Source organism: Perissodus microlepis, chromosome 23 (assembly GCF_051167445.1).
Source record: "Perissodus microlepis isolate ML-2025 ecotype Zambia chromosome 23, ASM5116744v1, whole genome shotgun sequence".
Classification (NCBI taxonomy): Eukaryota; Metazoa; Chordata; class Actinopteri; order Cichliformes; family Cichlidae; genus Perissodus; species Perissodus microlepis.
In genome coordinates this window covers 11,477,554-11,494,203 of record NC_140482.1, presented here as the reverse complement: position 1 = coordinate 11,494,203, position 16,650 = coordinate 11,477,554, and the positions used below count along the sequence as shown (strand labels likewise).

Sequence of the window (16,650 nt, the reverse complement as noted above, 5' to 3'; positions counted from 1 at the left end):
TTCTAATGCTGAGCTTTCAGTTTGATCTCCATGTTAACTGCTACTGTGGCAGCATGATTTAAAACCAGGGATCGGAAATGTTTGATCGTTGGTTCCGTTAAAGAGAGACAGCTACACTTTATTTTCAGGAATGACATTTGCCAGACAAACACACAGGTGCTCATAGTGGTGATTGTGTGTGTGTGTGTGTTTCCCTTTTCCCGGTCTCAAAGGTCAAGTAGGTGAACTTTGCTACTACAGACAGAGCGGTGCCCTTTGTGGTTTTTATTCTGAGATGCTGTAAACAAACAGACAGGCTGGAGCGTTTGTTAGGACTGTAGCTGCCTCCACGCACGAAACGATTCGTTACTCACGCATCGTTTTGAAGCTGACGGCGGACTTTCCAAGCTGCTGTTGCCTGGGTGACCCTCTATTATATTTACTACCAGGTCATGTGTCAATCAACGGCATTTTTCATTCTCATTCGTTGTCACTTTTCAGTTGCCGGCCTGGAAGTTGAGCAAAGTTCAATCGGGTCCCGCCCACTTCCCCCTTTCGCTCGCAGTTTCTGTTTTCTCTGCAAATCGTTACCAGTGACCATTTTTGCCAGATAAAGTGGACAATGGCAGGATTAGACTGGACTTATGGTGTTTCCACTTTACGTCAATGGGAAGTAAGTTTATAGAAATCGGCGGACTATTTAGGGAAGTGATTTCTTTTCCTGCAAAGAGTTAGATGAGAAGGTTAACACCGCTTTTGACAGTAAATATAGTGGTAAATATTTTGTATAGCTACAGACAGGATTTGGTTTGATACATTATTGTGCAAAAGTCTTGATTAGGGTTGCTAACTTTTAAACTATCAAATAATGGCGACTCTGGCGTGCACAGCCAGCTGGGCATAGTGTAAATATGCACTGTGTGTTCATATTCTTACAGTAAAAATACAGTAAAACTTTGGCATTCGGTTTAATCAATACCTCATCTAAATCAATAAAGAAAAATGCAGTAAATGATGACAGAAATCACAAACAAGCAAAAAAGAAAAAAAATATTCAAATCAAATACTGCAAATACCGGCATCAATTAGCCAGGTTTCTATGCTACGGAGACCAAACGGAGTCGTAATTTTACGAATCACGCATTACTCCTCATATATGTTGTTCGTCAGGGACCGTCGCTAACTGGGCACAAACACTATAAAACACTCGTCTGATACAATTGCAGTCAAATCAGATTTGATATTCGTAAGAGTGCCATCTGTTGGTCAGGAAATGACATTGCAGGTAAAGGTCAATATATGGGACATTAGAATGAGGATACGAACCAATTTTGCTCATTACGGGATGTTCCGGCTAAAACGGGACAGTTGGCAACTATAATCTTGATCCACATCTCATTTCTTTATGCAGTGCTGTAAAAAAAAATATTTTTTGTCCATATTTGTTACACTTAGTTCAGATCATCAAACAAATTTTAATATCAGACAACAGGGTTGTGGCCAAGCATCTCACAGTTGTTCTACATGAACATAACATTCTTGATAAATTTCAATCTGCCTTTCGTAAGGCTCACTCTACTGAAACTGCACTTCTTAGAGTGTCTAATGATATTTTGATGAATTATGATGCTGGAGAGTGCACTGTTTTGATGTTGCTGGATCTGACCTCTGCTTTTGACACTGTTGATCATCTTATTTTGTTAGATAGATTAAACCACTGGGTGGGTGTATCGGGTACCGCATTGGAATGGTTTAAATCCTATTTGTCAAATCGATCTTTCTCTGTGGCTACCTCTAAGTTCAGATCCTCCGTCAGGTCTCTTGCCTATGGGGTGCCCCAGGGCTCTGTCTTGGGACCATTGTTGTTTTTGTTGTATTTACTCCCTCTTCTGCAACTTCTTAGCTCTTTCTCTGATATTTCATATCATTGTTATGCAGATGATATTCAGCTATATATCTCTTTTAGGCTACCTGATGTTTCTAAGCTCCAAATCTTGCAGTCCTGCTTAGATTCCGTTAGAGAGTGGATGGCTGGTAATTACCTTCAACTAAATGCTGATAAAACGGAAGTCATTGTCTTTGCTCCTGAGAAATTTGTTCCCCTCGTGGTTAAAAATCTAGGCCCTCTTGCTTCTTATATTAAATCCTCCATTAGGAACCTTGGTGTTACATTTGATCCAGCTCTGACGCTGGACACACACGTTAAATCTTTGGTTCGCTCTTGTTTTTACCATTTAAGAAATATCGCTAAGCTGAGTCCCATTGTGTCACGTTCCGAATTGGAAATGATTATTCATGTTTTTGTTTCATCTCGCTTAGACTATTGTAATTCCTTGTTTACTTGCTTAAGCAATGCCTCCCTGGAACGACTGCAGGGTGTTCAAAATGCTGCTGCTAGGCTTCTGATAAAGCATCACAAATACTCCCATACCACTCCCCTGCTGATTCAGCTGCATTGGCTCCCTGTCAAGTTCAGGGTCCATTTTAAGATCATAATCATGACTTATAGGGCCCTGCACGGTGTAGCTCCGACTTACATAAGTGATCTTCTTCTTCCTTATCACCCCAGCAGGTCCCTGAGGTCTTGTGACCAGGGGTTGCTGGTTGTCCAGCATACAAGGTTAAAAACAAAAGGTGACAGAGCGTTTGTATCAGTGGCTCCCAGACTCTGGAACTCGCTCCCTTTGAGTTTGAGATCTGTGGACTCAGTCATGTCTTTTAAAAAGCAGTTAAAAACGTATCTGTTTAAACTTGCTTTTGGTTGATTTTGTTTTGTTTGAGATTTTAATGTTTGTTTTCTGCCTTTGTAAAGCACTTTCGGATTTTATCTTGAAAGGTGCTATATAAATAAAATTTTACTTTACTTTTACTTTACTTTACAACGTAAGTAATATACAAAAGGCAGTTTTTAAATGATGATTTCATTTATTTAAGGGAGAAAACATATCAAAATCTACTTGGTCATGTGTGAAAAAAGAAAACTAATTACCTCCCCATCCCTTGTCAAATCATGAATTTACTGTGATTAACCACATTGTTTGGAAAGCTGAGTTCAGTTTCACTAGCAACACCCAGGCCTGATTACTGACAGACCTGATGAATCAAGAAATCACTTAAACAGACAAACTGAAGAAGCCACAATCTAAATAAAAAGCTTAGAAACAAAGTTACTGATCTCTATCCGTGTAGAAAAGATTACCAAGCCGTTTTTAAAGCTTTGGGACTTTTGCAAACCACAGTGAAAGCCCTTATCCACAAACACTTTGAACAGTAGTGAACCTTCCCAGGAGTGACCAGTTGACCAAAACTACTCCATGGGTGCGTTGATGACTCATCCAGGAGATCATAAAAACCCAGACCAACATTTAAAGAACTGCAGGCCTAACTCGTCTCAGTTAAGGTCAGAGGTCATTATTCAACAATAAGGAGAACGGTCAAAAATTAAGACTTCCAAACCAATAAAAACCACTGCTGATCAAAAAGAGCACAAATGCTCGCCTCATATTTACCAAAAAAACAGAATGTTGATGATTTTTTTGGAATAATATTCTGTGGACTGACGAGACAAATGCTGAACTTTTTGGAAGGTTTGAGTCCTCTTACATCTCTTGTAAAACTAACACAGCATTTCAAAAAGAGAACATCATACTGAGATGTTTTTGGTGGTGGTAGTGTGATGGTGCGGGATTGTTTTGCTGCTTCAGGACCTGGATGACTTGCTGTAATTGATGGAACCATGAATTCTGCTCTCTACCAGAAAATCCTGAAAGACAATGTCCAACCATCAGTTCATGCCCTGATGCTCATCCACGCCTGGATCATGCAGCAAGACAATGATTTGAAGCCAAAGTATGGACTATTGAGATACTTTGGCATAACCTTAAAGAGACCCTTGATGTTTAAAAAACCTCCGATGTGGCTGGATTAAAAAAATTCCGCAAAATGATGGAAAAGACTCATTGCCAGTTATCACAAACGCTTGATTGCAGTTCTTGCTGCCAAGGGTGATGCAACCAGTTACTAAATTTGGAGGGCGCATTTATTTACACAGGGTCAGGTAGCTTTGGATGGCTTTATTACATTAATTAATGAAATCATCATTTAAAAACTACAGTTTGCATTTAGTTGAGTGGTCTAATATTAAAATTTGTTTGATGACTTGAAACAAGTAAATGTGACAAATGTGGAAAATATAAGAAATCAAGGAAGGAGCAAATACTTTTTCACAGCACTGTAGGACAGAGTCAGATGAATAATTTAGCCATTTTACAGTATTTATTCTAGCTAAGGTAACCAACCTTAAGTTTTCCCCATTTGGCTCATCCTTGCTTCATGTTAGCTACTTTATGCTAGCTAAAGTAGTTGAGTGCTGGATCTTACTTGCTTCATTCATTTTATGCTAGCTCAGGTAAACGTAGTTTGCTTCATGCCATCTATTTATTCTAGGTACGCAATAAACCGTATAAAAGATGGACTTAACTACTTGGCCACCTTTTTTAAAGTTATAACAGTTACAAAAGTCCTGTTTTGAAGCTTAGTGCTGAGAACTTTTACCACCGCCATCTTGCTGTTTGAATACTGGATGTGACCAGCATGAGGCAGAAGTGATTGTGAAACTGCTAACAACTTATTAATCACAGGTTTTTAGTCAATGAGGATACCGTGACACTGACTGACCGGCATGTATAAAATGAACATGTTTTATACACCATGAGCTGAAATGATTGATTTGAACTCATAAACTCATCAGGAAGGTCAAGGCAGAGGGCCATTTTTCTCATCGCTATATAAGCCTGAGGTCAGTCACAGCGATCGGGCTTTGGTGGTCCTTCAAAATGATGCAGTTTTTTAATGTTGGATTCACTTTTCAAAGATAGAAGTCAGTTAGTCGTCAGTCTAATTTGTTGTTTCTTAGTCCGCAGATTATGAGCCTTCACTTCCTGTTTCAGAGAAGTCTAATCCCCTGACACGTGACATCGACCGAGTTTCGGCCTATAGCATTGTGAAGATGTTACAAGTTTGTGATTCCCAGATGTTCCAGGAAGAGGCAGGAACGACTTACCAGGTATATCAGTACTAGCCTTCATGATGGGAAAATGTATTCTCAAAATTTCCTTTTGAGAATTTCTTTCTTTAAATCTCATTTTCAGAGGCTTTTGAGTGACCAAGTGGTGAAAACCTTAATGGAGGTTGCTAAAAGGGTGGAGGTCATAATTAAGGTGCCTTTTTTTTCTCCTCCCTCAATATTTGGATCTGTATTTACGTCGGTCAGTCGGGCATAGGCTATTGTGCCTTCTGTGTCTTTAACAGGATCCTCAGGAGAGCTGTGTTGTGATGAGCGGTTGTGGCACTTCTGGTCGGCTGGCTTTCCTGATCTCGGTAAAAGTTGTCCCGAAATACTCTCTGCGCTGTTCAGGCTTCTGGAAAGCGTATCAGTTACTTGAATGTTCATAATGGAAAATCAAGTGCACAGTGAGCCAGAGCAGAACGAAACAGACCCTGCCAGTAATATAAGGAAAATGGCTCTTAATTAAATTATGTGATCAGATCTCTCTTGCTCATGGAAAAAAAATGCTTCCTGTATTGTGTGTTTATTGTCTGTTTGTGTTGTTAGTCAGGCTTCAACAAAGCACTGAGTCAGTTGAACCAAAGTGAAGTGTATTCATACATCATTGCAGGAGGAGACAGGTGAGTTGGGGTTGTGTAAACAGAATATAACCAGACAGTCTCACAAAACAGCAATTTTTTTGCTTGATTAAAATCCTGTAATTAACCTGACATATGCACATATACATGTTCTGGTATCATGTCCTCAGAGCTCTGCTTTCCTCCCAAGAGGCTCCTGAAGACGACCCCAGACTGGGCGTGCTCAGTCTGAAGAAGGTCTGGGACATCCTGGAGTGTGTGTCTTGTGTTTTGTGAGAGCATTTTGACCACAGCATGTTGTTCTCTGCAGGTGTGTGAGGGAAAGAAGCGAGTGTTGTTCATTGGCATTTCCTGTGGACTGTCTGTAAGTCAGCCTCAGCTCTGAGGTCAGAGTTTGAATAGTGTATAGCAAATAAGGTTTACCTTGCTCATACCTGAGAAACAATTCAATCTGCAGGTAACTCGAGATCAACCTTTGAGTTTTGGCGTTCACAACTCTTTAACTTCTCATGTGTGTGATTTCTGCCCCCATAGGCTCCATTTGTGGCAGGGCAGCTGGATTTCTGCTTGCAGCACCCTGAAGTCTACACACCTGTGCTGGTTGGCTTCAACCCTGCACATCAGGCCAGGTACAGGACTTTAAATATTTGCAATGAATGTATGATATGTGATAAGTTGTGAATAAATATCCATTTTGTCTTTGAAACAAACTGTCTTTATGTATGTAGAGATGAGCCCATACAAGACTGCACCTTCACGTTTCACAGTGTGGTACAAAGGATGCAAGAACTTGCAAAAAGCCAGAAGGCCTTCCTCATTAACCCAGCAGTTGGGGTACTTGTACCTTTTGAACTTGATGCCCTACACATTACGGTCGATGTGCATTTATATTCAAAAAAGTAAGTGAGCGGTGTGTTTATGATTGGCTGGTGACTGTGTGTGTCTGTTCAGCCCGAAGCCATCAGTGGGTCCTCCAGGATGAAGGGAGGCAGTGCAACTAAGATTCTCCTGGAAGTTGCCTTCTCTGCTGCTCATGCCGCCACTTCCTCCAACACACCTATCACACATAGGTAAGCTGGAAGACATATGTCATGTGTCATATGCCATGTAATGTTATGAACATGCTAACTCTTGGCATGTTGCTGTTGCAAGTGTGCCACAAGATTAGCTAAAGGGACAGAAAACTTACAAACATACAGTACAGCACTTCAGAGTCACACTGCTAGCGACCAATGATTTATGTAAATTTGACAAGCTGAACGCATTCTGTACTGTACTGGAGACACGGCACGGAGGAGATTGATTGACAATGGTCTACAGCCAATCAGGACGCAGAACACAATGTGCTGTCAAAAAACCCCAAAAAACAGCATGCAAAATTGCCCCCCAAAAATCTGCGAAACAGCGAGGCTGCAAAAAGTGAACCGCATTAAAGCGAGGGACCACTGTATACCTACTTCAAAGTGGCCTACAAGTGAGGATTTAGATGATGGTGCCACTGGTTCATATATTACCAGTTATATATTAAAGCCTTCCTTAGGCCTCGGGGCGTGGGGATGAACTGCCGTGTTTCTCATCTGCTCATTCTACTAAATGAAACAATAGATTTCGATCAAATACACAGACCACATAAAAAACATACAGCGTGTAAGCTTTAAGTGAGCATACATTTTGGACTACGTGTAAGCATTGGGTTTCAATATGTTTAGGCCTAGTCCATCTAGTGCAGCGTTTCAGAACCGTACCACCAAACAAAAATGTCACAAAAAGCATATTGATAATTTTTCCCCTCACACCAGGCATAGCGGAATTGGCTCAGTTTGTCCCCAGTATACCTTTTTTGCTTTCTTCTGATCAGCACTCATGCTAGGGCCTTCATCTGGGTCGGAGTTTTCTCCAGGACCCAGATCAGACTGGTTACTTTTTCTTTTCAGATATCTATCTATTGCTATTATGCGCTGCATCGTCTCACTATTATGTAATTTCTTCTTCATCTTCTTCTGTTTTACTGGCAGTTGGCAACCCATTCAATTAGAGCAGGTAGTTGTACTGCCCTCTAGTGGAGGAGAATGTAATTGTCCTGCCCATTATTCACGCCAGTCGCTTAGCGTAGCGGTCCCCAACCCCCGGGCAGAGACTGGTCCGTGAGTCGTTTGGTACCGGGCCGTCTGATACCAGGCTGTGAGAGTCGAGACTCGGGTGTGAAATTTATGGTTTTTATGGTTTTTATAGGTTTTTATCGTTATTTTGTTTTCGTTTTTATCGCTAACTTGTTCCCTGAGTCTTTTCCTGTGTGTTATGAATAAATCTTCTTTTTTTTGTCAGCGCTACCGCAACACGCCGGTCCGTGAAAATATTGTTGGACCGGTTGGGGACCACTGGCTTAGAGCACTAATCAGGTGGAACCAGATAATCTTCCACACCTATGTGCCGCGGCACAGTGGTTGGGAAACACTTCTCTAGTGGATAGACATGAACACACACCTAGGTATAAATAAACACTAGTCTGTCTAGTGGACTAAGCCAGTAGGTAGATTAGGCTTAGACCCATGCCTAGTTGACTTGCTTAAATAAAAGGATAGCTTTTGCTGTAAATTCAACCTTTGGTGTCTCTTCAGGCTCACCATCGTCTGAGTCTGAAAATGTAGCCAAAATACCTTAAACGTATACATTTCAAATACCCACTAGGGGGCGATCCGTGGATCCAAAAGACTTCATTTGTTAGTTTAAGTGTTAGAGGATACAATTATACTCTATGATCCCTATTAGGGTCACGTCTTGTAAATGGAAAATACACTTAAAGAAATATAGAAGAGCTTTTGATATATAGATTTGTTTAATTACATATAAGAGCTTTGTCACAATTTAGTAAATCAGATCATTTTTGATTGATTGATACTGATTGGAAGACTATATAAGAACAGCTAAACCAAAATAGTTTCATGTGTATTTAATAAAATAATAAAAAGACAGAATGTACAGTTACTGGGTCTCCATCATAACCCAACTTTACTCACAATAACTCACATTGTGTGCTTGTCAGTTGCATGTATCAATTTAGTATCTGCTCATGTTCCATAACCCACAGAAAATTTACTGAAATGTCCTTGAAGCTGACATCACCAGCAAGTTGAGAATAAGCAGAAAAGCTGTTATGTGTATTGGAGGACACCACAGCGTATTTTATTGGGTTTTGCTGACCTCTAGAGGTCATTAGAGAAAAGAGAATCTGTTTGGCATGATGATAGACACAAAAATCTGCGCTCTGTGCTTTGTTTTTGTGTCTGTTCAATAGTGGTGTTCTGCAGCACTTGAAGGCATATGAGAGAACTCTGGCTGTCACGTACTCTCAGACTGATGGCATCACTACTCTGGTGGAGGCAGCGGGACAAAGGTAGAACATCTCATCCGACACCTTTAACTGACGCCTCGAAACTTACTGACAAAGAAAACGAAGTATGTTGATTTATAGCAGCACACTGGTTCTAGCTGTTAGTGCAGGTGACAACTGAATTAGTTGATGAATCAGCACAAAAAGCATAGAAGCAAAAATGACTACAGATACTTAACATGTTGCCATACTCACAGCTTCCTTTGGAAATCTGTTTGCTGTGAGTAGAGAAAGCTTCTGAACTCCCCCCCGTGACATTTTTCATGTCGGGTCAGCAGTTTCAGTCTGATGTGCTTCTGGCTGTGTTTCAGTTTGCGGTGCAGCAGGCACGTGTATTACCTGGGCTGGGGTTTGCTGGCTTTGCTGGGCCTCATTGATGCCAGTGAGTGTAGCCCCACATTTGGTGCAGGTAAGCGCAGTGCGATGTCCTCATTAGGAGCCAAACTACACTGCCATAAAGAAAATGTCTTTTCTTTTTGTTTCGTATCGCAACTAGTGATGGAAACTGTGTGTGTGTGTGTGTGTGTGTGTGTGGCACAGACTATGAAGACGTTCGAGGCTTCATCAGAGGAGGATACAGAGAGCTGAATAACAATGACGGTCCCTTAACTTCACTGGTGTGTGAAAGAAAACAATGTAATAACATCTATTTAGACAAAAGATAAACGATTAAGTAATTACTGCATCAAATCTTTCATTTCACACAATGCTCAATCAATTCACAGTGAAGTGCACAGATTCTTCTTCTACAGAAATCCTGCCACTACCAGCTGACTGCAAGCATGGAGATTTCTATTCTAACATGTCTGTGGGTTTGAAACAAGGCCACACAAAGTAATAACATGTCTGAAATCCTGTAAAATCCAATTAACATTAACATCCAGGTCTTGTTGTGTACCTTGCAATGACACATCTGTCTCTGCAGAGCAGAGACTAGAGCAGGATTAGAGTAAAATACACACTGCTGTATCTGCTCAATGTTCCTTAATCTTTTTTTTTAATTATACCGCTTGTTGGTGTTAATTAGATTTTCATATCAGTGTCGGTAGGACTTACAGGGTACTCTATCAGTCATTTAGACATAAAATTACATGTTTGCTCCAGCATTCACCTGTTTCAGGGTAGGGATTATATGAATGGGCTAATATGAATGTTGAACAGAGAACCATATCTAGGTCCCCAGTTAGGAAACATAAATAAAGAATTCATTCTACATAGATTAGCTGACTAAAATACAACCACTTCTTTGTGTCCTCCTCGGAGTAGGACAAAAATAATGGAAAAAAAATGAGCAAGATTAATGTAGAAAACAGAGAAAAATAACATATTTATTAAAGCATTACAGCTAGCAAGTGCATGCTGAGGTGCCTGTTGCCACAAATTTAGCTAGCAGGTAGTACAAGGGGTTATTGTCTCTGACTAGTTCTGACTTACTCTTGATTTCCTAGCATCCCAGCCTCAGCGAATCCCCAGGATCTTACAAGACCGAACTTGTGGCTCCAGATGTTTTTCTACTGACATTTATGACCAGGTCACCACCAAGTCATAAATGTGTATTAGCAAAATAATCTGAATGCAAGGAACAGAGCCAAACTTAGCCTGCATCATCTGACATCCTTCTACACATTCAACTGGAAAATGTGATACAGCATACTGCTACAGTTTTGCAAACTGAGTGAATCATTAAGTCTTTTTAAAGGACCCAAAATCCAAGATACAGGAGGCAAGGAGGCAGTCCAAGAGAACAAAAGTTGAATTCAATTTATTTTATTTCAGTTTAAAGGGCCAAATCACAAAAACAGTCACCTCAAGGCGGTTTATATTGTAAGGTAAAGACGCTACACTAATAGCACTAATGTATGTCTGATCTTATTGTAAAGCACTTTGTGATTTTTATCTGTGAAATGTGCTATATAAATAAATTTTACTTACTTACTTACTAATACACAGAAAAACCCGACAATCTGATGTCCCTCTTTGCACAAGCACTTGGCGACAGTGGGAAGGAAAAAGTCCCTTTTAAGAGGAAGAAACTTCCAGAAGAATCACAAGAATATCACAATGGAAAAAAAGGGGAAACATACTATTAGTAGACACCCCGTCAAAGAGAGGCGTGTACTATTTCACTAATTAGGGCAACAGGACACAGGGTGGAAACTATCAGGGAAGAGTGAAAGTCAGAAATGAGGGAAAAGGGAGGAAGTCAAAATGACTTAAATAGATAAAGATTAACCTTGAACAAATAAATACTAAGACATGACAGTGACAGACATGGATAACACAGAGAGAACAAAAAACTAGAATACATACTAAAATCATAAAAAAAGATTCAAAGTCTCTACAAACAAACCCCCCCAAAGTTCTCTGAAGTGTAAAAACAGTAAAACTGAAACTGAAACTCAAATATTAACTAAGAATACAAACCCCCCCAAAACAGTTGAACCATGGCACGCCTCGGTGAACAGCTTTCCACAGCTGTTATTGCTGCACGCCACCTTCCAACCCACCTCCAGCTCAGCTCCACATCTTCTGTCATCGTTGCCGTTCTGTTCTGTGCTGAGGCCACGCTGCCCTTTGCTTTCATTATAAACATGTGACAGGGCAGAGAGATGCTAATACCAGTCTTCTTCTTCTTCAGTGGTCCTGGCTATACCATAGTTTTCTCTGAAACTATGTCTTTCCTGTAGGGCCCCAAGTTCTCCATAGCACATGAGGACTTCCTACATCTGATCCTGCCGTGTCTTACTGATAAGGACACTGTGCTGCTAATCTACACGCACTCCGGTGAGACGGTGCTTTGTTTGTAACTTGGATTTTTTCCAGAGCAGCAAGTGTTTTGACAGCCTCTCTCCACAGATGATGCCACTGAAGTGGGTAACATGGCCCGCAGAGTGAGAGAAAAGACGCCCAACCTCCATGCTGTTTATCACCAGGCTGATGGAGACACAGCAGCTTCTTTACAACAAGTAGATGTCTGAAGTTTTGGAACTGCAATATTATGGTTTGATCTTTATGGAGTCACAATTAGAGACAGAAAGGATCTAGCTAAACTAATAACACACAAACTGCACTGTTATTCACATGTCCAGCCCAAACTAAGTGTCATTTTAAAAAATAAGCTCTATTTTTTATTTTGGCAGTGACTTGACAATCACTCAGCCTACAGTGAGGTCTGTGTTCACACGTTAATCTTGAATCTTGTTTCACACACAGTGCTGACTGATGGATTTTACAAACATGCACACTGCTGTGCGCACTACATGTATGAACACCTGTTCAAGGTTTAACTGCATTGCTTTGACATTAGCATGAGCCAAGATGTTGTAAGACCTTCTTTAGCATAACAACCTCCATCAGCTACAAAACTATTTCAGTTCATCAGTATTTTGGCATTTAAAAATATGAATTTCATTTCATTAGCCATTTTGTTTCAGGTTATGTACTGCTGCACTCAAAGCCCTCTTTAAAATATTTTATAGACTGTTAAATCAGTTGTTCCCTCAGTAATTACAGGTTTTCCATGCCCTGAGGTATCACAACAAATTCTTTCTCATCTGTCAACGGAACAACATCCCGAAGTGCTCGGTTGCAAACTTGGGATGTGCCAGTGACAGCTGTTGCTAGAGGCATTATGTGTTCAGGTTCTCTTTTCTTTCCATTTCCAATTCGGGAACATCTGAGGAACACCTGGATGAAATTTCAGTACATCTTTGATCTCAAACCTGTACTTTAACCTTGAATGTCTCAGGAGTTCCTTGAGGGAATGTTTTGGATGGACTACAACTGGTAGTTTCTCTTTCCCAGTGTAAAAAAGATTAGTTTAAAGTCAGGTCTGTGGTAGTAAATCTACCAATTTAAATGAACTCTATGAATTCTGCCAGGAAGACGGATCAAATATTAAGCCAGAAGCTGATGGTTACCAAAAGGGCCTGGTCGTGGTTCAGCTTACTGTGGGACATTAGTGGGTTTGTATTGTATACAAACGTCTGACTAAGTTCTTCCAGCCTGAACCATGAGTGATCATGAATGTGTCTGGGTATAGTGTAGTCAGATGGTGTCTGGCTACAATTGTGTCTTATATGAAAATCAGATAACATATTAGCATTAATTGATACAAAAATCAAGGTTCACAACCTTTTATAACAACTGTACTTGGGTATTAATGTGGGTATCTTTTCTTTGCAGGACGACATCAAAAAACTGTGTTTATCTACACTAAAGATAACTTGGCCTCAAGAAGCACTTGTTTCAGGGACCTTGCAGCATATGGTACAGTATACACACACACTTTGACACACATTAGCCCAACAACTCACTGAAGCATGAGAAATAATATAATATTAAATGCTCTGCCATTATATTTCTGCCACCTTCTTTCCTTAGAGACGTTTGCACCCATATAAAGAGATAAATACAGTGGAAGGAGGGAGTGTCAAAAAAAGTCATCTTTATTGATTCTCAATTTTTCTTGCTTCTGTAGATCTTATTTTGGATGGCAGGTTATTTTCTTTAATGTTTCCTCTCAGTGTGGTTTTTATAAATGCAGGGGAAGGAAAATCAATAACTTTTCTGTGTGAGCAGCGGGAGCTGTCCACCAAGCTGGTGCTGAACGCTGTGAGCACTGGAGCTCATGTCTTAAAGGGGAAGATATACCAGAACCACATGATTGACCTGCAGGTCACCAACACTAAACTGTACCGCAGGGCCACGCGTTTAATCCAGGTACTGTGATGTGAAATGCTAACAAAGCTTAAACACTGCATTACAGGGTGTACTGTTTGTGGTCCGTCCTTTTCATGATTACTGACTACAATTTTCACACTATGCCCTTTTTTTTAGTCTTATACCATAACTAGTAACCAATAAACAACATGATGGGAACCCACAGGGCAAAGTGTTTTTGTTTTTTTAAATAAGTCCATATTCTTACTTTTCTTTCTGTTTACGTGCAGCACATTCAGCAAAGAAGACTATAACTTACTAGAACTTAGAGGTAAATTAAGGCTTAATCATTCTATTTTCAGAAGCTTTCTGCATGTCCAGAGGAAAAATGTGAGGAAGCTCTTTTAAAGGCAATCTACCGAGTAGACATGCTGACACTGGAGATGACATCCTCTGACATCACCACACACACGTGCTTTGCCAGAAACAGCACCAAGGTAAAGAGGTGGTGTGCATGTTGCTGACAGATCCGTACCAGAAACCCGATTTAAAAAAGGTTTCTTCTTCTCATTACCTCTTTCAGTTATAAGTAAGTGCTTTAAAAAGCTTTAAAAACATATGTTGAAACACATTTTAGAATTTAAAAACAACCGTTTTTTAAAATAATATTATTTTGACACATTAGCCTATAGCTGTGAAAACTACTATATTGCTGTTCATTGGTTCTGTGTAATAGGTTGGAGGTTTTTATCAAAGTTCTTATAATCAAGAGGGTCTCAGGATGAGCGGAGGCATTCGTCACAATTTGTTCAGGCTGTGATAGTTTTCTCTTGGGATTACATCACATTCACTTTTACTCATTTTACTCCATTTCAGAGGGGAAGTGCCAACTGCTGTGGCACTCCTCATCTCTTTGCTTGATTTTGCTCGTCGTCAGATTGTCCATTGATCCAAAGATGCTTGTGACATAGAAAGAATCATGTTTAGAAGTTAACTTTGGTCTTCTTCCCCTCACCCCCAACCAGTCACAGCTGATTGCCGCACTTTCCTGTGTCTGGTTCTGCTGGAAGTTTCTTCCTGTTAAAAGGGAGTTTTTCCTTCCCACTGTCGCTGAGTGCTTGCTAGTAGGGGTTTGTCTCACTGTTGTTGTTTTGTTGTGATTTTGCAGTATATAAATAAAAGTGAATTAAATTGAATAAATTACTTTATGTAGAATGACCCACATGGTAGAAGAAAAATCTGGTTTCTGGTACGGATTGGGTCATCACATAAAGAGCTGAATAACTGAAGAGAGAGGAACTAAACGGCTGTATCATGTTGTCTCCCTCTTTTTAGGTGGTCCCTCTGGCTTTGGTCATTTTACTTACCGGTTGGTCACTCGTGGAGGCGGAGTCACATTTGAAGCAGCAGCCAATTGTTAGGGAAGCCGTGGCTCAGCGGATGTGGTAACTGAGGCCGTTAAGTTAAAATCTTACATACAAAACACACAGATTTGAGCACTTTTATCTCACTCTTAAATGAACATACTTCTGTTTTCATTTAATGTGATTGAAATAAAATAAGTAAATTAAAAAAAAGTGTGTTGTTTTCTAAGATAATGAAAGTTTTAGCCTTTTTGACTCAAATTCACTAAAATATGTTAGAAAGCCTGACACTCTATGTTCTGTAAGTGTTTTCTGGAGTTTAAAGGCTCAGCAGGATCTGTCCGTGTGATGTAAGTCAATCTCAATCCCTCTTTTGCTCAACTTACTCACAGGTAGGGGATTAGCGTGGTTTATGTGTGAGTATCTTGAGAAAGAGGTTGAACAGCTTTGGAACTCCACTGGAGGAGAGCCAAACACAGCGGCGAAGCCCAGAGAGAAGGAGGTCCCAAGAAGATGAAGTGCACATCAGGTCTGGATCAGAAAGCGTTAGGACACAATTCTCAGCATTTCTGTTTGCCACCTATAAAATCACAGTGATTTTACTTCATAAACCATTTATTACTTACACTGCTGGCTGTTTGATTTTGTAGCATGATGTTAACAAGTGCAGGAAAAAATGGAAGTAAAGGGCCTGAGATCATTGCACTCTGTTATGTGTAAGACTAAAGCCGGGAAGTGATTAGCGTAGCTTAATAACCTGAAAGTAGAAGGACACATCTTGCTCTCTCTCTTTTCTTGGGTTTTAATCTATACACAGAAACAAATCTGTTACACACTCAAAGTGTCTAATTGTCTCTAAACCGCTACTAGTGGAAGTTCCTTTCACCTGTAGCTTTTGAGTTTATAGGCGTTTAGCCATGCTAGCTGTTTCTTTCTGGTTAGATGCCATGCTAACCTAAGCTAATCACCATGTAACTAGACTTATTAATGTAAGTTTGCGTTTCAGTACTCTAAAGCTGGGCATTTTAACATGGTGGTCTGTGGGTATAACTCACTTTTGGAGCAACCTCAAGTGGCCATTAGAGGAACTGACATTTTTAGACATTTCACTGCATTTAACAATCATTTACAGATGAGGACAGAATTATTAAACATATCAGGCCCTTGTGCTGGCCAGTCAGTCACATTCACTTAGGTCTTCTGGGGCAGTTTTTCACACACACCGCAAGATCTGATATCTCCGTGTTGGCGTCGTCCCAACATCATAATAACGATAGTCCCAGATCAACATCGCAACTAACCAATATGTCTGAGCATTAAGGCTGCCACGATTAGTCGACTAGTCACGATTACGTCGACACGTCGTTTGAAGCTTTGTAAGATCCCAAAAGACGCAGGAATAAGTAGTAGGATTTAAGAGTGTAATAACGGACTGAAACAGAAGATGGCAGCACTGCATGTACAAGGATGCCAGCTGCCGTTAAACCCCGAAGAAGAAGTAGCTCTGTCCCAGAATTCATAGCGCAGCCCAGCTCAGTTTCCAACAATGGCGGCAACTGGTTAGTTTTAATATTGCTCTTATTATTCTTTCTGGGTCACAAAATAAAC

The 16,650-nt window shown here is 40.3% G+C and overlaps 1 protein-coding gene across 2 annotated transcripts; it reads left to right on the top strand.

Moving 5' to 3' along the window:
• Positions 1–506: 506 nt before the first annotated feature.
• On the top strand, positions 507–15,188 carry gckr (glucokinase (hexokinase 4) regulator). 2 transcript variants are annotated; one of them, XM_084922435.1, is made up of 19 exons: positions 507–652; positions 4,895–5,044; positions 5,130–5,198; positions 5,290–5,358; positions 5,594–5,667; positions 5,796–5,862; positions 5,936–5,989; positions 6,160–6,254; positions 6,354–6,459; positions 6,577–6,695; positions 8,921–9,019; positions 9,328–9,425; positions 9,557–9,633; positions 11,704–11,800; positions 11,873–11,982; positions 13,202–13,285; positions 13,598–13,738; positions 14,044–14,175; positions 15,014–15,188. In XM_084922435.1, the coding sequence occupies exons 1-19, from the start codon at positions 602–604 to the stop codon at positions 15,125–15,127; spliced, it is 1,806 nt and encodes a 601-aa protein (XP_084778561.1). In that variant the 5' UTR covers positions 507–601; the 3' UTR covers positions 15,128–15,188. The 2 variants fall into 2 exon arrangements, with proteins under 2 accessions (XP_084778561.1, XP_084778560.1); XM_084922434.1 differs by having other exon boundaries at positions 508–652; positions 14,041–14,175.
• Positions 15,189–16,650: the final 1,462 nt, after the last annotated feature.